Below are 21,393 nucleotides of genomic sequence, written 5' to 3'. Positions count from 1 at the left end.
TCTCAATTGGTCTGATTGTGACGGCATTGACCACAGGCCAATTATTATTGCTTATGGTATAGACCACGAGGTGAGCAAAAAGCCACAGAGATGGATTGTTGAAAAGGTAGATTGGAACTGTTACCATAAAGCCTTCCCAACACAGTATGACTATGGTGGAGACACCCTTGATCAATTACCTCTTTCACATCCCTGATACTTGTGAACGCTGATAGATATATCCCACAAACATTGAGAAACCCTAGATGTCCTTGCATTCCTTGGTAGAATGATAACTGCCAAAACGCTATTAGCAAACAATGACAAGCACTACATAATTGGTGGAATGATGATTACCTAAACGCTATTAGCAAATGACTGCCCAAATTTAACTGCAGACCTACAAATTAACATCTAAATTTGTACCATAAGGCTAAAGTGGTATGTCGTCAGGTATTCTTAGATGTTAACACACTTTTCATTGAATTTCACTAGCAGTTCTTCTGCCATTGATTTATTTCATCATGAACAAAATACATGGACATTCTCTCACGTATTACCCACATGCCTACTGTGTGGAAAAACATCTCTGCAACTGGCAGATCACTGAAACAATCCATTCTCGGATTCATTCATAAAGCAGAACTTCTTTCACCATCTTCTGCAGTGGCAACTGCCTTCACAGATTCTTTCCAGTCGATGTCTCTGACTTCATCATGTAATAAAAAATTTCAGAGGTAAAAGATGCAGGTGGAAGTACTACCATTTAATGTTGGTGATTCAGTCAGTGAATTAAATGCTTCATTTTCATTCAACAAGTAGTGACAAGCACTTAAAATTTCATATACCTCGCCTGGAGACAACATTCATCTCAGTTTACTGTCACACCTTGCTAATTCAACGCTACAATACCTATTGTGTATTTATAATGGTTTACTCTCCACACAAGTCTTCCCACCCATCTGGTCAGAAGCTATTGTCATACCAGTACTATACTGATAAAGATAAAGCATGTCTCTCAAGCTACCACCCTATCTCCTTGACGAGCATTTTATGCTAAGTGATGGTGAACCGCAGGCTTACATGGTACTTAGAGAGACATGGCCCTTTATCTCCAGAACAGTGTGGTTGTGGTTTCCGTCAAGGGCGATCTTCCATTGACTATTTAGTGTCACTGGAATCAGCTATTCAAAACTCTTCCTACTCCACCAGCACCTTGTCGTTATCTTCTTTGATATCAGGAAGGCATACAATATAGCCTGGCAACGCAGTATTCTAAACACCCTTTAAACAATGGCGAGTCAAGGGCAATATGCTCACTTTTATTACGGGTTTCATAAATGACCAAATTTTCCATATTCGTGCTGGAAACTTTTTATCGGGTAGCGTCGCCTTGAAGATTGGAGTATCTCAAGAAAGTGTATTATGTGCCACCTTCTTTTCTATAGCCATCAACAGTATTATTAAATGTGTACAGTCACCTGTTTCATGTTCTTTATTTGTTGATGATTTTGCTATGTACATTACATCCTGTTCAACAGCCACAGCAGAGACACTACTAAAGAATACTATATCTCACCTTGTAGCTTGGTCCAGTGTTACTGGGTTTACCTTTTCGCCTGAAAAACAAGGGGGTGTAAAGGCTCCCTTTACACCCCCTCGTACTTGTTAAATTCTATTTATGTTTATTTAAATTTTATATTTTTTTTGTTTTCTTTTTAAATAAATTTATCTTATTGTTATTATTTGACAATGAATTTTGTTGTAAGTTTTTGTGATATTTTATATTTGTTATTGGTTGTTAAATTTTAGTTTTTATTTTTGATATTTTAGTTTTAATCTTTTTTTTTTATATAATATGATATTTTAGCTGTGATATTTATTAGTTGTACATGATATTTTATCATTTTTATTTTAAAGGTTAAAAAATTTTCAAAAGATATTTATTTTCCTTATGTGTTTATTAATATATTGACCATATTCTAATGCCTTTTAGAGTCACTTTTTTGACAGATTGGAAAAAATGTATAGTTTTTGAAATAATGCTATGCCAGAACAAGATTTGCATCTAGTATCCTTAGTATGAAAGTCAAAGTGTACCTAAACATACACAACATATGAAATAACATTGCTTTATGATAAGTGTTACTGCAAACACATTTTTCTTAAATTTGTATATTAAATGTAAACAACATTATGTTTAAATTTAAAGTGCAATATTATAGTTTCAAAAAAAGTAAATGTAATACCTGTTATCATTAATTTTTGTAGCCTCTTATGGGTAACACATTTTAATATACCAAGATGTTATGTTTATTTATCTCAATAGGTGTCTGAAAATCTTCTCTCAATATATTTAGATGAGTACACCGATACTCCATGGGATGCACTGAAATATCTTATTGCTGGTGTTTGTTATGGTGGACATGTTACTGATGATTGGGATCGAAGATTACTTATGACATACATTAATCAATATTTCTGTGATGATGCTCTAACTGTGCAACACTTCAGGTATATATATATTTTATTTTACACAATATGACAGAAGTATTTGTAAATAAGAAATAGTTATATGTTTATAAATTCATGGTATGTTTTTAAAGTAAGATCTGATTTGAAATAAAAACAACTGAAAAATGTGAACAAATTTTATTTCTTATGCATAAAAACTAAATCTATTCACTAATTATATACATAGCTGCCTTTATAGCAACACATTTTTCATCGCGTTTCACTAACCTTTTCATTCTCTCTTGAAGTAATTTTTCCGCCGTTGATTAGTCACGTTGTAATGTCACTTTTTAAATCGTTGTCATTGCAAACCTTAGTGATGCTAGCTAATGTTTGAGGTGAAGAAAAAGAATAATCACTCGGAGATAAGGCAAGGATGTAGGGTGGATGATTGAAGGGTTACCAACAAAAAGTTTCCAATCTCCTCAACGTCCAATTTGCCATGTATAGCCAGGCATTGTCGTGCAAAAACAAAATCTGTGTAATAGCATCACTTATCGTTTGTTTTTAATACCCTTCTATGGGTTTTAGATGTTTCACAATATGAATTTGCCATTCACAGTAGTTCTACAATGATTAAATTCAACAAGCAGGATGCCCTTTTTGTCCCAAAAAACAGTACCATAAACTTCTTTACTAAATGTTCTTGTTTCAACAAATTCAGTCTAGAAGATTGTGAATGCCACCATTGTGTTGACTCCTACTTCATCTAACATTCAAAAAAGAAAACTAGATTTCATCTCCAGTAACAGTGTGATCAGACAATTCATCTACTTCATTTTCATAATGCCACAAAACTTCATGCACTCCAGCAAGACGTTTTTCCTTTTGTATGTGTCATTTAACATGTTCAGCATCCACCTCACACCCAATTCATCAGTCAAAACTTCAAAATAAAAAGATGGTGAAAGATCCAAGACAATTGTTACATGATTGTCTCTGATCTTGAATGTTTGTTCATCTTCTTGAAATAAACAGCACCACTATTTTACTTTAGTACAAAGGATTCAACTCCCTTAAATCTCACAATACATTAACAACTCACTACTATTATAAAAAGGTATAATTACAGAAACAATAATGCTTATAATTACAAAAATAACAAAAACAAAAATTAAACTTCAATTTGCAATAACATATAAACTTGCATGATACCACTTTCACTATTTATCATGGAGGGCTGCAGATATCGGACAGACATGCATAGCAATGTATCTGAGTGAGACATTTTTCATCCATCAACTTAGCTCTTTGTCCCAATCCGTCCATCTTAAAGTACAAGTACCCCTTGCAATACCTTACTGAGCTCATCTTTAATTTCCTGTGGTTTTCATAGCAAATTTCTCAATTTGATGCAGCATTTGATGTTTACCTCTCTCCTCTATCAGCAAGAAAATTGCTGATGTATTAATAAACATAGCCATAAGCATAATGTAATATGAATCCAAATGTATATTTGTATGCGTAATATTACTGCTGATTTTGATTCTCATGAAGGTACTGCAACACTCATGTCTATGCAATGTTGTGTTAATTTTAATAGGAGTACTTCTAAGATTTCATTTTTGTACCTCATATTGGTATTATGTAAAACAAAACCAAAGAAAGTTAGGTATATCTTCTTTAAATGGATGTAATATCTGTTGCTATATAATACAAATGTAAAATTATTTTAAACATTGTTTTTCATGCATAAAATTTTCATTGTTTCTTGTGTTTTTTTGTTATATTCTTTTTTTTTTAATTTTCAGATTGTCATCTCTTCCCCAGTATTATATTCCTAAAGATGGTTCTTTACAATCTTATAAGGATTTTGTTATAACTCTTCCCAATGTTGACCAGCCACAGTTATTTGGGCAACATACTAATGCTGATATAACCTGTCTTATTATAGATACTAAGATTACTTGTGAAACTCTAATGTCATTACAAGTTCAGAAAGCTACTGAATCTTCAGATGACAAGGAAACAACTGTATGTGCAATTTCAAGTTAATTTATAATAATGATTATTTTTTAGTTACACTATATCTGTTCATATTAATTCATTAGTAGAATCTATGTATTGGATTGGCTCTGTCATATAGAAGCAGTGTAGGTATGTACATAGATATGCCAATTTAAGAATAAAAAACTCGCAATGAGTATGAAATGCATAGAAGTTTATTTGTAAAATAGGCTTGTAATTCAGTTTGAAAATTCGCATGGCTTAATTCATTTTAAATTAAGAAATAGAAATCTGTCAATTATAACATACTACAGAAAGAAGCTAAAGAATTCTAACATATGAAATAATTTAGCTTTACATGCCTCTTTAAAAAAACATCAATTACGAATGAGAAGGAAAACTATTCAGTATTTTTGTTCACTGTCAGGTGTGTGTTAATAAAATTTCTTATATTTAAGGTGACCAGAAAAGTTTAGTAGTACTCCAACAATTAGCAGAATTTGTCATTTGTCTGTTATTAATGCTAAAAAAAATCATATGAAAAAATATGACAAAAAGAGAAAATTTTTAAAAATTAGGAAAGATTGTTAAAAAACTCATCCGATAACAGATTAGTAAATTGGGTAGATTAAACAAGGCAATAAGGCTAAACAAAGCAGCAAAATAATGAATTTCACAATAAATTTAGAGTTGTAATAAATATTCTTTTAAAGAAAGGTTTTCAGTGAAAAAGACAATTACACAAACAATATTATCAAATATAGGGAAGGGTTAAATGTTACAATGTATTCTACAAAGGCTAGCATAATTATTTTATAACTGGGAAGCGAGTTATTTTTTCATTTTCAATTTTTACCAATTTCCAGGACAATGGCATTCTTCCAATTTTTTTCTGGTTGAAAACAAGTTTTTATACTCCCGTGAAAAAAGCTTTAAATGAAATCATGAGCATATAATTCAAGACCCAAAAGCCAACAGGAAAAATTAATTTCATTAATTTCCCATTTTTTTTTTGTTTTAGTTTTTGGTGAGGAGGGAGAATAGTGATTCATGTATGTAAATTATTATCTTCCGCAAATTATCTTTCTGAGAAATGAGTTATGTCCATGTAGTTGTCAAAATGTGTTCTCATTACTGGACATCCCTTAATAACTCTGTTATTTACTTGCAGTGTAGCACATGAATACCCTGTTTCTTTCTTACTTATAAATTGTATTATTTTTATGCACTATATTTTGAAAAATTGTTTTGGTTTTGCATTTACATAGTTTGAAGCAGTGTTGTATTCTTCTATTCCGTGTTTTCTCAGGTGATTATAACCTGTCTGGTTGTTTGTATTTGAAAGAAAGGAGTTAAGAGGGTATTTTAGTGACTTTCTACCACCAAATGAATCAAATCATTAATTCAAAATATTCCAAACTTTTTTTGCCAGTCAATGAAGGAAAAATTGCAAGGTAAACTTTGGAAAGATGTTTTCTATTTATTGGAATATAGGTTGGCAAGACAATGGATGTTTTGAAGAATTTGGCCTCTAGTGCGCTGACCAACCTTACTTATGAGACGTTATTGCTACATCTGATTTTCTATTTCTTAACCTAAGAGTTTAAAAACAAAATTTTTGATTAGTTTGAAGATTATCACAAAAGGAGAACATATTTTGGTGACCAGACATCAATGTTTTTTGCAGAACATTTAAAGAAACTTAAGAAATTAAGATATAATCAAATTAAAAATAAAATAAATTAAAAAATATAAATATATATACCTTAGCTTTTGCTTCTTTATATATCGATTGCAAAAAAAAACCGTAAATACCGTAAAATAAAAATTAAATTATTATTATCCTCTTCAGCAGGATGAAGGCCTCTTCAGCATGTTTCCAACTAATATGGTCTTGTGCTAATTTCTGCCAATTCAGTCCAATGTACTTAATATTGTCAATCCATTGAGCTTTTGGTCTTTTTCATGGACATTTAACATCTAGTCGTATTCATTCAATGCTAATTTAGTCCATCTTCCATCAGTTTTTCTTGCTACATGGCCTGTCCACTCCCCAATTGTAATTCTTCATCTTTCATGATAATATCATGAATTTTTGTCTATTCTCTGATCCATTTACAGGTCTTCCTAACCCGTCAGAAGACTCCAAGCATACATCATTCCATATCACTGGCAAGATACACTGCTAGGACTAGACAGCAGTACACTGATCAAAAACTTTATTTTAAGGCAAGAGGGGAGTTTGTTCTTAAAAATAATATTTTTAAGATAGTTTTTACAATAGTTTCCCAAGTACCTGCCACCTTGTCATTCAAGTTCTCAAGTTAAGCTTAACTCATCATACAAGTTCTTTGATTGTATCGCCCTCAGTAGATATCTGTTGGGCAATATATGTTTAATGATCTACCTTTTGGAGTTCTTCTCCAAAGACTAAATCTTTCTTTCCTTGACAAACTTGTTGCACATGACATGGCTCTTTTTAAGGTTCATCCTTAGACCATAGGATTCACCAGTCACCTGCAGTTCCTGTATATGTCATTGTAGTTCTTCTGGTTCTTGTGAGAAGAGAATTATATCATCTATGAATCTCAGATGGTTTAGATATGTGCCATTTATTCATATTCCCTCTCCTCTTCTTCACATTTCAGCTTTCTAAATACCTCTCTCGAGGCAGGCTGAGAAGAGCATGACTGATGCAGGCAGTGTTGACTTGTCATGTACCTTTTTGTATATTTATCTCTATGTTTGTTGACACAGACTTTAGCTTTTGCTTCTTCATATATCGATTGCAAGACGTTTATGTAGACTGTGTTTACAACCTGGTTATGTATTGCAGTTATTATGGCTTGCATTGTTACCAAATCAATTGCCTTTTCATAGTCAATAAAAGCCATATATAGGGCATGGTAAACTTTTTATAAATCTGTATTACTTACTGAACAACCTGGATCTGATCCATTGTGCTAAAACTGCTTTTGAAGCCTGCCTCTTCCTTTTGTTATGATTCATTCAGTGTTGTTTTAACATTTTCTTTGCTATTATCTTGCTGAAAACCTTGTAGATAACTAGAGGATGCTTATAGGGTGATAATTCTTCAGGTCTTCCAAGTTCCTTTCTTGTGCAGAAGAATCACTTCAGCTGTTTGTTGTGCCATTCAGAATCTTTTGTTTTTTTTTTGCTGATATAAGTATTATATGAAAATTTTGGGTACATTTTATAAAAATTTGAAAAACTATCAGATATTTAAGAAGCATTTTAGAGCACTTTTTCCCAAAAAGAGTAAACAGTCTGCATTTCAAATATAACAAACATATAAACAAATTAACAATAATTAAAAAGGAGAAAATAATTGAAAAAAATCTAAAAGTATGCAACTTTTGTTGTTGGTTTATGGGCCTTGAATCAATCCTTCAAGTCATTGATCTTAAAAAAAAAAAATGTAAATAAGGATTGGTTGAAATTATAATTCTTTTCTTATCTGTCACGATCAAAGGATGTTTTGCAAAATTTTGATAAATAACAAAATTCTCTAATTTTATATTAACAAATGTATGAGGGTTTTTTTTAAATTTTATGTGAATACATAAGAGCTGTTTAAAGTCCACAGCAGAAAGTGTATCTTCCCTTACTTTTTATTAGCATATTTTTGAGATTGTCAGTAACAGTGATTAGCCAAGCTGATATAGCAAGGCGTTTGCTGAAGGAAATAGCAAGGAAAAAGTGCCTTGCTAAAATGGCTCTGCTATTCATAGTACCTATATTGACAATTGTTTTTATTATTAAATATATCAGTCGAATGCTATGCGATTAAAATATGTTATGGAATATTAGAATTTTTTTTATTGTATTACAAATAATTGGTCTAAAAATTATTCAAAGTATATTCACTTTGAAAAATTAACTAAATATTTGTCAAATTAATTAAAATTATTTTTATACCCACAGGTCATGCATTTAGCAAAAGATGTACTGTCTAAAGTTCCAGGGAATATTGATTATAACAGAACATCTCAATTAATTGGTCCAATAAAATCTCCACTTGATGTAGTACTTCTTCAGGAAGTAAGTGATGTAATTAATAACATTAAAGTAATGTATGCAAAGTACAATGCAATTATTTTATTGTGCACATCATGATCCTATACACTATAATTCCATTATGGACTATAACACAAAGATACTCACATTTGATTTGATTCATGGAATGTAGTTATGCACGACTGGTAATGTCTTACAGCAAGTGTTGGAAATGCCTACCATTTTCATGAAGGCAGGTCTGAACCCTTCATACTATATTTTTTGACATCCTTCCTAGGACATCAAGGCTAATGGAATTCATCTCTGCAGTATTAGTTCACTTCAGGCCTTGTAGACTACGTGGGTTTACTTGATATACACATCCTTTCAAAAAACTCCAGAGAATGAAGTCTGGTAACAATAAATCAGAGGAATGGGGGGGGGCCAAAAACCTTTTGAGATCATGTGACTTCCAAAAAATTTCATGCAAAAATTATTTCTTCCAAAAATAACATGTTTTTGGATGTATAACATGTTGCTTCGTCTTGTTGTGGATAATAATAGTGTTTATCAGGCTGGAGAAAAATTACAAATTGCATAATTATATCCTAGTTTGCCAGACTGTCAAGGGTTTCATAAATAAAAAAAATCGGGCTCACTATTCATGACCAAGAAATCACATATCAAACCCCTACCTTCTATGAGTACAACAAGCAATTCATGTTAGATGTTTGGCTCTTGTGTTGACCAATATCTGCTGCTTTGACAATTGATGTAACTGCTAAGATAAAAATACACCTCACCACTAAAAAACACATTATCCATTATGCCCATCCTATTACTTTCCACCTAGTTTATAAACCACTGACTATCTTATTCTTTTAACAGTGTCTGGGGGTTTCAATTTCTGTATACAATGTATTTGGTATGCATGTAGACCTAATTTGTTTGTGGCCTTTTGTACACTCAATGCCATTTTGTACGATATTCTTATCTGCAATGATAATTTATGCAAACTTTTCCCTGAAGACTGTTCAAGTAATGCATGTATCTCTTCCATTTTTTTCTCTGTCAATACTAAAGCATACCTATTGTTCTTCTTGTCAGCAACACTCCTGGTCTCTTGAAAGTGATTGATAATTCACGTTACTGTTGAGTTGCTTCGCTCAGGTGCACCTGAAAATCCAACACGAAATTCTTCTTTAACATAGTCATACAATTTGTTTCTGAAGTACTCCTCTACAGTAAATACCCACTGTGCTATTGAAAACAGCATGATTATTTACAAGGAACATGCCACATCACACATTCTTGTTTGATCACAAAGACCATGTGCTCTGTACGCACAAAAAATATTATTGCTGTATACTGCGTGCTGATGTCACCGGTATGTTAGCTATCTAAATAGCCAACACCTAGACAAATATCTAGCTAACTTTGAAAAATTTCTAAAATGTGGTTACACTCAATGCCAGTGTGTTAACACTCTTTTGCATGTCTTTTAATCATACATTTGTTTCATTAACTCAGAGATTTAATTCAATCTTCTGTTATAGCTTAGATATCAAGACAACTAGTGTTTTTGAATATTTTCTAGTATTTAAACATTATTTTGTTATTTGTTCTATCATAATGTTTAGACTAGTGAAGAAAATCTGCTGTTGTTATCTATGCTATATATCTCTTCTATGATATATGAGAGCGAGTCAAAAATTATATACACAATTTGCTCCACAATTTATTTACAAAAAAGGTAGGGATTCACATATATACATCATTTTTCTAATTAGTCACCTCCCTTGTCAATGAACTTGGTCCAGTGGTTCACAAGAAAATGGTTTTTGGTTGGTTGTGAAGCCACTTTTGCACCACTTCCTGAAAATCGATAACCTCGCAAAGCATCCTTGTGCTGAATCTTGTTGTTCGTGGTGAAGGTTGACAGGTGTCCTGCTAAGATGTGTTATGGTGAAAGTGTAGATAATTTTTGACTCCCCTTGTACTAAGTACTGATAACCTGTCTCATAATTCCACATGTTTTAAGAGTAAACATTGTTTTGTAGAAGTACAAAGTGATTTGGTTTGATTCCTATTTGTACTTAAATTTTTTTGCAGTTTCTCTCATCATACCAATAATCATTGACACTACTATAATCTGTTGATACCATATTTCTCCTGGAGGTGGTGGATAGCGAATAGCCACCAGATATGATAGTTAGCTGCAAATAAAACTTAGCCAAATAAATGAACCGAAGCAGCCACTTTGAGAATGTGATGGAGTAATCTGTGGTGGGATTACTCAAGAAAAGTCATATGTATCTGGTGGCATGGTGAGCATGTGCTGTCATTAAATAGGCACAGCCAAGAACAAACTGTAACCGATGGCAGATGAGAAGAGTTCCCAATGGTGGAAAGAGGGGGTGAACCTAAGGAGGTGAGTCTCTAAATTAAACCCTGGACTTGTTCAGATGCTGTAAGGTGGCATCCCCACCACGAACTACCCTGCGCTGGGTTCATTCTTCAGTCAGGAGAAATTTTTTAATACTGACAAATTTTAAAATGACTTGGAACTAGAACCCGATAAAATGGATGAATGTGATTGGAATCATAAAAAAAAAAATGGTTAGGAATTACAGGTCAACTTAAATTGGCAACCTGGAATGATCATGGATTGCCAAGTAAGGAAATGGAATTGACAAGATAACTTAAGGGATGGCGATAAATTTCACAGTCATAACTGAGACTAAAAGAAAGTTGAAAGGTACAAAAGAGTTAGATGGATACACAATGATTTATAGTGAAGCAGAGAGTAGTAGGAGGGCATCCTGTAGTGTTTATTTCTTTATAGATCAGAAATGGGAAAATAACCTGCTGAAATATCAGTATGTAAGTGAGAGAATAGTTGTAGCAAGCTTTAAGATAATGAGTGAAACCTTGGTAGCGGTAGGTGAGTATGCCCTTGAAGAAGGGAAGAAAGAGGAAACAGTGTTGTTATGTGAAAACCTTCAGGATGTTTTTATTTAATATACGAATAAACATTACAAGAGATATGGATGCAAGAGTTGGAAATATGCTGATACCTGGGGTTGTTTGAACTTTTGGTTTGAATTGCTATTTTGCAGTACTGAGGAGTTTCACATCTTTTAGCAAGCTCAAAATCACCAACACATTTTATAGAAAAAGGATATTTATAAGAGAATAGAGGTAGCAGCTCTCTTATAAATTATGTGATTGTTAGTGAGAAGCTAGTTTTGAATGTTGTGGATGTCAGAGTCTTTAGAGGCTGTGATTTTGGCACAGATCATTTTTTATTGATGGCAAAGATTAATTTAATTGCTAGGTGGAAATGTAGAGGTTCTGATCGGAGTCAATTGCCTAGTTCGTGGGAGGTTTTTAAAATTCATTTACTCCAGAAACCTAGTATTGCACCATCGTATCAGCATCAGTTACAGGAATATCTTAATGAAGTCCCTCGGATGAAGTGAACACAGAATGGACCAATATTCAAGAGTATGTACAGAAGGTGGCTTTTAAAGCTTTAGGAAAAAATCAAATTGCATAAAAGGTTTGAAGGTTTGGAATGATGATATAGCTAGAATAGTAGGAGAAAAGACGGAAGACTATAAATTACATTTGCAGCGGAGCACAGAAGAGACAAGGAAGATTTACAAAGCCAAAAGAAATCTTGCTAAAACTAATTAGAAAGGTTCACAAAGATTGGTTGGAGAAGTGATAGAGGAAGATGTGATTGGGAGACAACAAATAAATGGCTTATAAATTGATGAAACATTTGAATGTGACAGAATGGGATGTGGTTCAGTTTAATATGTTTTCAATGAGTGAATGGATAGAATATTATAGGAACTGTGGGTCAATGAGGGAGATAATGCAGAGGTCGGGAGGATGTTGGGACAGAGTTTGTGTGGAATGGATTCACTGATTGTGCAGGAGTTTGGGGAAGCGATGAAGGATGCAAAAAAACTGAAGGCAGCAGGATTATATTGGCTAAATGCAGCACTTTTCAAATACGAAAGTCTCTTCTTTTGACTGTGATTTTTAGATTTGATAAATTAATGCTGGAAACAGTCCAAAATCCCAGAATCTTGGAGAATTGCCTTGGTTTAATCGATTTTCAAGAAAGGAGATAGGAAAAGTTACAGTAATTATAGAGATATTAGTCTACTTAATTGTGCATATATGGTTCTATATGCCTAATAGATTATGTGACCTATTTTATTATTTTTTCAGGTCAAAAACCACAAGAAATCACTAAATTCTGCCCCTAATTAATATCTAAAAATTTCAGTATGACCTCACTTCATCGGGGTAGCTGACATCCAAATGAAATCTTTCAGTAACCGTAGCTCGCAAACGAAGCATTTTAGGACATATGTTTGTATGAACTTTTTCTAATATTTTCATGAATAGAATAGGTTATGAAAGTTCTGGGAAAACTTCATGATACAATTTGTATACACAGAATCTAGCCTACTGGTATCCTCAGCATTTATAAAGCTCACTGTCAACATGCTTTCTATGTGTCCTGATCAGTATAGAAATAATCCTTCATTTTTTTCCTATTTGTCTTTATCAATATTGTTATTTTTACCTTTATCCAGTCTTAATTGTATCTGGATGTCTATGCTGATTTATAACACTATCTTTAATAGTTACTCTAAATCTGGCCTACTCTGGTAAAATATTTCAATATCATCCATACACATCACATACTAAATGTCAGAAGATGACTTTACAGCAACATCTTCTTTAATTTCATTAATCATACTCAATAACAGGTTCAATCCAAGGCAGAATCATAATTTACTGATCATATCTCCTTAGAAAAAACTTTTTTTATGCTGATGCTCCTTTTTATATTAGTTACTGAAAATAACTTGTTATAAAACCCAAAAAATTTTAACAAAATTTGTAGAGAATGTATATCTGAAAAATTTATGTAAGTGAAGTCGACTGAAAAAAAATAGCAATTTAAGAAGTTTAAAAATGTCTTCTATAAAGTTTAAAATGGTAAAAATTTTTCCATCACTGTTTACATAACAGTTTACACAGTTTACTGTTACACAACAGTAAACAGTTTACACTGTTTACACAACAATTGCATCTAAAATTCCTTGGGTGGCTCTCCATACTGTACCAAAATTGTTTTATATAACTTCAGGTTACTCTTTCTTATACTGATTTTTGCTCACATACTGAAATTTTTAATGACCTAGTATTCATATGTAATATCCACTGGGTTAGGTCACATCTTGCAGTTCAATTAAATGGTCAGTCACACCCAGTCAGATTATTTAGATAAGTTATATTTTTGTAATTTCTAGCTCCTTCATAAAAATATGGAGATACTCACTGTAAGAAGAAAATATTTGTCATCTTATGGCAGAAGAGCATCTTCTATAGGAGATAATAAATTAGTTAGCAAGAGCTGTAACTATACAGCTTTTCAATAAGTAATTTATAAAACATTAATGATTTGTTTATTTTGTCACCTATTTTGTAATACTGTCTAATATGAAATCTGTTTTGAAAATTAGTAAGTGTAAATGTTGCAGATTTTCAGAACACTTATTGAAGATTACTTGTGATTTATTAAATTTTATTTCTGAAAAAGTTACTTTGTTAATAAATATACTTGAATTTACTTTGTGATGGTTGTCTAAAAACAAAGACAGAGATTTAATCACAATGCAAAATATCCAGGGAACACATTTTTTCTTCTTTCAAAAGAAGAAAAAGGTTGAGATTTTCTTTTCAAAGCATTTGACTTAATTTTGATCTACTACATTGCTTTTCAATGTGTAACAAACACTGTAAACATAAATTCGTCTAGTATTCTTTAAATTCCTTTCAGCTACATTTTACATAGTGGATTAAATTTCTTCTTTGTCAACATGATGTTCTTCATTTCCCAACACAATACATTAGGAAAAGAATCTGTCACACATAAACACTGAAATACTGAAGCAAAGGTTTTGAAGTGTGGATACTCTTTCTTGAAATTCATTATGTGCAGCCAACCCACTTGCATTACAAAATCTATATAGAAAAATGGGCTTCTATTTTCCTTAGAAAATTGAAAATGCATTTTTAGGTTGTGATATTTCATTCATTTCTGCCAGTTTACAAAGTTATTCAAATTTTTCTTGTTATAATATATATTTTTTTTTTTTTCACCGATCAACAATGATTTTGTTAAAAGAGTATTTTTCATGTTGATCTCAAATATGAAGTCAGAATTCTTCTATCAGGCTTAGCTTTTTGTAATTACCATTCTTATTTTCAAGTACTATCATGCATGAACCCCATAAGCATAACAATTTGTGAAAATATTTTATTATATTATCTATCAACCAAACAGCTTTTGTTTATTATTTATTACAGTCCCTTAATTATTGTGACATTGATTTGTTAGACACTAGTCATCATGTTTAATATTTAAACACTAATTAAAATGAACAAGAATGTGACTCATTGTTCCTATTTTCATTTTGTTATAAACATATCATTCACTCATTAGTTATTTCTTTCATTATTATATTTACTTATAAACTGTTGTGCAGATTAGAGAAATATTTTTAATTCTCATTCAAGTGTGAATTCTTGTGTGTGTAACATTCAGATTCATAGCTGGCTTTCATATTTGCAGGTGCATGTTATTCAGTAAAGTGAGTATGTTTATTAAATAAGTTTGTTTATAAAGTGTTTCTTTTTAAACAATTTTAATTATCGAAATGTATTAACAATCCTCGCAGTTGCGTTAATCATCCACACAATTTCTGCTGCATCCGTGGTGAGGTAACGTTGAAGTCTCAGGAAAGAAAAATAATTCCACTGATAAAAAAGTCATATGAAGTGTATTTTGGGTATAAATTAGGTGATCAGGCAAATCTTGGGTTTCTCATATTTGCTGTGCTTCTTGTGTTATATTGTTGACTGGTTGGCTAAATGGATCTCATCACATTCCATTTGCAATTGCAATGGTTTGGAGAAAACCAAAGGTTCACACCACAGACTGTTGTTTTTGTATAATAAACATATCTGGGATAACAGCTAAAACTAGACTTACTATGTATATATACCCTAATATTCCCTGTGCCATGTGGCCAGTGCCAGATAGCCAAGAGTTTCCAGTTGCAGTACCACCAGAAACATGGAACTTAGATGAAAATGAAAATGTCAAATCTTGTACTGACTAATCAAGTGATGAAGAAAAAGATCCAAACTTTTTATAAAATAGATACACTGACCCCATTTAATTAATCAGTCATAATTAATTGATCTGGTTTATAATCTAAATTTATTAAAGAATCAAGCAGAAATATCAGTATCAAAACTGAAAGGATGGCATCTTTAAAACAAATTCTAAAATAAATTCTTTTCATGACAGACAAGTCAGAATTTGAACATTTCTTCCCTCAGTATGAAAACTTAGTATAATGTAATGATGTGGACTCTTTACTGGAAGCTTTGGGACATATGTAACATCCTGACGAATGGCAACTTTTTATTGACTCGTCAAAGCTTAGTTTTTTTAAAGCCGTTTTACTTCACATTGGAAATAAGTACCCAAAATATCATTAACAGATGCTGTTCACATAGAGTCTTATGAAAATATTAAACTTGTATTGAGCAGGATTCAGTGTGAGAAATATTTATGGAGATCTGAAAGTAATAGCAGATACACTAAGTTCTGTTGCTTTTGGTGCGAGTGAGACAACAGGGATAGGAAAGACCATTACATAAAAGAGCAGTGACCAGAGAGAAAAGTACTGACTGTAGGAGAGAAGAATGTTATTAGTCAGGCATTAGTAAAACCAGAAAGAGTTTATCTTCCGCCACTGCACATTAACCTAGGTTTATTCAAAAATTTTGTTAAAGCAATGGATCATAATGGTGCAGGGTTTCAGTTTATAAAAAACAAATTCCCTAATATAAGCGATGCTAAAATAATGGAAGGTATATTTGTTGGACCACAAATAAGAAAACTAATGCATGATCCGGCGTTTGAAGAAAGTTTGAATGACTTGGAGGTTGCTGCATGGAAATCAATGCAAAATGTGGTAAACAAATTCGTTGAAAACCATAAGGCCAATAACTACAGAGAACTTGTAAAGTGAACTCCTTCAAAATTACAAGAACTTGGATGTAACATGTCACTCAGAATCCATTTCTTACATTCACATTTGGATATTTTCCTTAACAATCTCAGCGCTGTCAGTGATGAAAATGGAGAACGCATTTACTGGAAGATATCTACAATAGAAACATGATACCAGGGAAAATGGAATCCAAAAATATTAGCTGACTACTGTTGGAATCTAATAAGGGATACACTTACAGCAGAAAATCCAAAAGAAAGATATTTGGTGGGTACAAAATGCTGTAATGTATTCTCATATTATGTTCACCATATATTTTTTGTTTCAAAAGAAATTTCAATTACAAAAAAACTGAGCTCGATAGAAAAACACCATTAACATATATGAAATCAGCATAAAAATCACTATAAGAAACAGCCATTCACTCTCATTTAACAAAAAAAAAATTAATTTTGTTGACCAGTATTATTTTATTAGATTTGTTATTACAAATCTAATTTTTTTCATATATTTTGAACTTCATTTTTAAGCCTCAATATTTGGAGAAATTATAATGACCAATTTGTTTTATTATTATATTGTAATATCATAATTATCACATTTTCATACCATTATAAAAGTTTCTCTTAAACTGTTTTATTCTGATTTCAGATTTCAGATATTTTCAATACATTTCTTACCTAAGTACAACAAAATGTAATAATAAAAAAAGGGATTAACTAAACCTTCATTTCTTTCCTTTTAAATTAGAACTTGCCATTCATTAACTTCTACTCCTATCACAGCTTCATAATTTTAGTACAGATAAAAAATTCATATTTATATTTTTTTATTTTTTAGAACATGTTATTCTGCTCCACATTATCATATTCCATTTTAGAAATTGTATAACTTGTGTAGTATCACAAGTTACCCATAGGACAACACAAATAATCTTATGGGGTAGCTTTATTCTTTTTCAGACTGTTTCCCATGATGAGTGTCAGAACCAAAATGGACCCCCTTGTTTCTTCTGTAACTCAACTGCTTTTTATGAAGTAACATCCTACAGCTGTTTGTGTTTATTGTGCTTAATAAAACTATCTTGTACAAAAATGTGAGATTGATAGTGTGTCATAGTCTACCTGCTTTATTCAGTAGAATATCGTAGTAAATTACTTTTTTTTAATCTAATGCAGTTTTCTCTTTTCTATGATTGAGTTCTATTATCCCAAACAGAACAATATGTCTCTGTCAGTGATAACGCTGAATACTCTTATAACCATCACCTGCTACTCCTATCTAATTATAACTATCAAATCCTAATCTCAAAATAGTACCCTTTGCGATAATCACCAATTTATCTTCCTATATGATCTTACTTTTTATTTTCTTCTCATTAGAATCTGCATATTTTTCTGCTACCTCGTATCTCTTTTACTTGTACCTCATAACAATTTTTTTTTGTTCACATCGCTCATTGATAGTGATACTTTTTTCCATTTCTTCAAAAAACATTTTTTTTCTGTATGCTACATCTTCATTAACAGGAAGTTATTTTTTTTCTACATCACTACACCTTTCTTTCAACCAATCTTAAATCAAAGACTGGTTAATTAGAATTATAAGTAAGCCCCTTGGTGGATATCCAGGCTTAATTTCATTATTTTTTCTGGAGATGTGCTTTTTTTTATAACATAAAAAGATTTTTTAAGGGTTTCAATTTTTCTTATACCTGAAATGCTTTGTTTTATTTTTGTGTTGGTGTGATTATATTTCATGAAAAATTTTTTTTTTATGAAAAAGAAATCAGAACCCCACCATCTACAAGATAGGATTCATTATTTATTTAGTTATAAAATGTTCAATGAATTACTTGTAATGGTTGCTCAGAGAGCAATTACACTGAGTTTGCTCAGTGAATAAGCAAACTCATCCTCAGCCAGCAAATTCAAGAAAATACCAGTAGCAGAATTTAGTTAACACTATTAACTTGCATCTGTCAGAATTTGATGCTGACCAACTGTGTCAATGAGAAGTTTTTAATCAAGTAACACCTTCATTGCTTGACTTGGTAACCAAGTAATAATATAACTATTAGGAATCTGTTTATATTTATCTGAAAGAAGTTTTGAAAAGAAATTATGTCAAGATTGATGACAATGAATGATTAGCAAACTTTAAGATGATATTTCATCTGTGTTTTAAGGTTTTGTATTTATAGTCAAACATGCATCCAGACACCTTAGTTATAAATCCAGAAACCTTAATATTTATTAAAATTGTATATTTTTGTAGTTTACTAACACTTTGTATTTTGTGAATTTTTATTAGGTGTCCAGGTATAACATATTATTAGAAGAAATTCAAACCTCTCTAGAAGATCTAAGGAAAGGGATATTAGGTTTAGTTGTCATGTCATCAAATTTGGAAGAAATATACACAGCAATTTTTGAAGGAAGAGTACCTAGCGCATGGTTAAAAGGTAATTTTTTTTTCAAAGATTAGATATACATGGTTTTTTTATTTTATGTTTTTAATATAGTTTCAAAAATTACTCCTGCCTGATTAACATGTTAACACTTCATAATTTTCAACGAGACAAAATTGTTATTGGTACTTGCAAGCTCCAGGATGTCAGCATTTAGGTAAAATATGTGTGACAGTTCAGATTTTTGCAGTAATGTATGGACCTACAGTATATCATGTCATTCCTGTTCTTACACTATGATATGATGATGACTGCTAACCACATAAGGATGTTTTAACCAAACTTTCTCTAACAGAATACATTTATTTAAAGTAATTAATGAGATCTATTGATTAGATGTGGTCTCATAGACGTTTTATTTAGATTCCTCTGATGTTTGGTGTAAAATTATCAGTACAAACATCATGACATAATTACATAACTTAATATATTTACTACAGTGAAGAATCATTCACTTATTAGTGCTCCTGTTACATTTTAATAAATCAAAAATTGTGCTGTGATTTACCCTAAGATAGTTTTAAAAACTGAGCTCTGGTCATCTAAATAGTAGTTTTAAATACATTTTTAATGAACTTTACTTATTTTGATATTTGAGGTTATCTGGCGCAGTGGTCAGTATGTTGATGAATTATTTGAATTTTCACAAAGATATTTTATATATATATAAGATTTTTTTTATTATTAAATAAGGTTTTATTTTAAAGATCAATATAATGAAAAAAATCTGCTCATTTATAAAAACCAATAATTATAAAATAAAAAGTCAGCTAACAAACTCAATGAAAAACTCCTTAAAACATTAAACAATAATTGTAATTAATTAATGAAAAAAAAAAATTATTAATACAATAATCTTTTCACCACTTAAGTTTTTAGGTTTGATAAAAATTCATAAAGCAAATGATGCTATTGGACCACTTATAAATTAAATTATATTAATACACCTTTCTACAAAATTTTTTCAAACTTCCTAAAAAACAATTTAAAACTGAGTTATACTATTAAAAATAGTATTTTAGCTATAAAAAAACTAAAAGAAGTAAAGTTAGATAATAATGATATTTTGCTTACTTATAAATAATATGTATCATAAAATCCCTATTAAAGGAACTTTAAGAATAAGTTAAGTATTGTTAAAAAATTACTATGTAATAATAAAATAAATAATTCTATGGTTGTATCCAGGGAGGGGCAAGGAGGAAGCTTACTAAAGGCGACTCAAAATATAAATATTGTATGTAAATATTGTCTGTAAATATTTGTGATGTTTCTGCCATCATCCAGAACAATTAGAGGTGGTTGGAGTTCTTTTTCCATCAGTACAAGGACATACAGGATTATTGCAAAGCACATGTACAGTACCAGGGACATCAGACTGCAATGGAATCTGCAAAATCGTTCATGGAGGGTGTTCCAGAGGACATCCAACATCACCAGTCTTCACAAAAATTTACAAAAAAAGTACTGTCCTCAATTGTTTCCTGCGTCATTTTTACACATGATTTTCCTCTCAGAGGCAAAAATCTGGATGAAGACATACCTATTGACTTATACAATTAATGCACCAAAGCAGGTGATTCACAAATAAAAGATTTTGAGCATGGACCAAAAAACAAGTCAGACCAATTGCCTATCATCCAAAACCAAAATTAATTAATTGATTTATGTGGCGCTACAAACAGGGAACACATCATAACAAGGATTAAAAAAGCTTGCATTTACAGTATTTTGGCTAATGAAACTGCAGATATTTCTGGTGAAGAACAGCTATCTATTAGATTGAATTTCTTCAATGAGAAGGTCAATGAAATTGAAGAAGAATTTTTAAGCTTTGTAGAGCTTGAAGAACTTAATGCCCGTGAGATTGAAGATTTCATGACAAACTTAAATCTAGACTCAGATAAGTGTGTGGAGTAAGGCTTCCATGAATGTTCCACCATGTCTGGAAAAGAAGGGGGTGTGCAGGTGAGCTTGAGACAAAAGTACAAAAAACTCTTCTACTTCCATTGCTCTTCTAACAAGCTTAACCTTGTTGTGAATGACTTAAATGCTATCCAAGAAATTTGACACTGCGTTGGAACTATCAAGGAGATATCATATTTTTTGCAAGTCCATTTTACAATCCAACCTTATTGCTAGCATTACTAAATTGTGTTAGACTAGGTGGTCAGAGAAATACAAGAGCATCCTTGTTTTTAAGGATCACTTCATTGATATTGTTAATGCATTAGAGATCTTACTGAAGAGGGAAATGAAGCAACAAGAAAAAATGCTTATCAAATTCAAGCAGCGGCATGCAGATCTTCATTTATTATGTCAATAGCATTAATTGCTAAGTATTCCGCT

The 21,393-nt window shown here is 31.5% G+C and overlaps 1 protein-coding gene across 1 annotated transcript in view; it reads left to right on the top strand.

Annotated features, from left to right (window-relative positions):
- kl-2 (dynein heavy chain 2, axonemal kl-2) overlaps positions 1-21,393 on the top strand; it is a 408,181-nt gene that overhangs the window by 358,444 nt on the left and 28,344 nt on the right. Inside the window, exons 76-79 of the mRNA XM_075354141.1 lie at positions 2,309-2,493; positions 4,245-4,467; positions 8,386-8,502; positions 18,888-19,038. Of these exons, the coding sequence (XP_075210256.1) occupies positions 2,309-2,493; positions 4,245-4,467; positions 8,386-8,502; positions 18,888-19,038 (676 nt within the window). The remainder of the gene's footprint in view (positions 1-2,308; positions 2,494-4,244; positions 4,468-8,385; positions 8,503-18,887; positions 19,039-21,393) is intronic.

Source organism: Lycorma delicatula, chromosome 1, assembly GCF_047948215.1.
Source record: "Lycorma delicatula isolate Av1 chromosome 1, ASM4794821v1, whole genome shotgun sequence".
In the NCBI taxonomy this organism is placed as follows: domain Eukaryota; kingdom Metazoa; phylum Arthropoda; class Insecta; order Hemiptera; family Fulgoridae; genus Lycorma; species Lycorma delicatula.
This window is presented reverse-complemented; position numbering and strand designations above follow the sequence as displayed.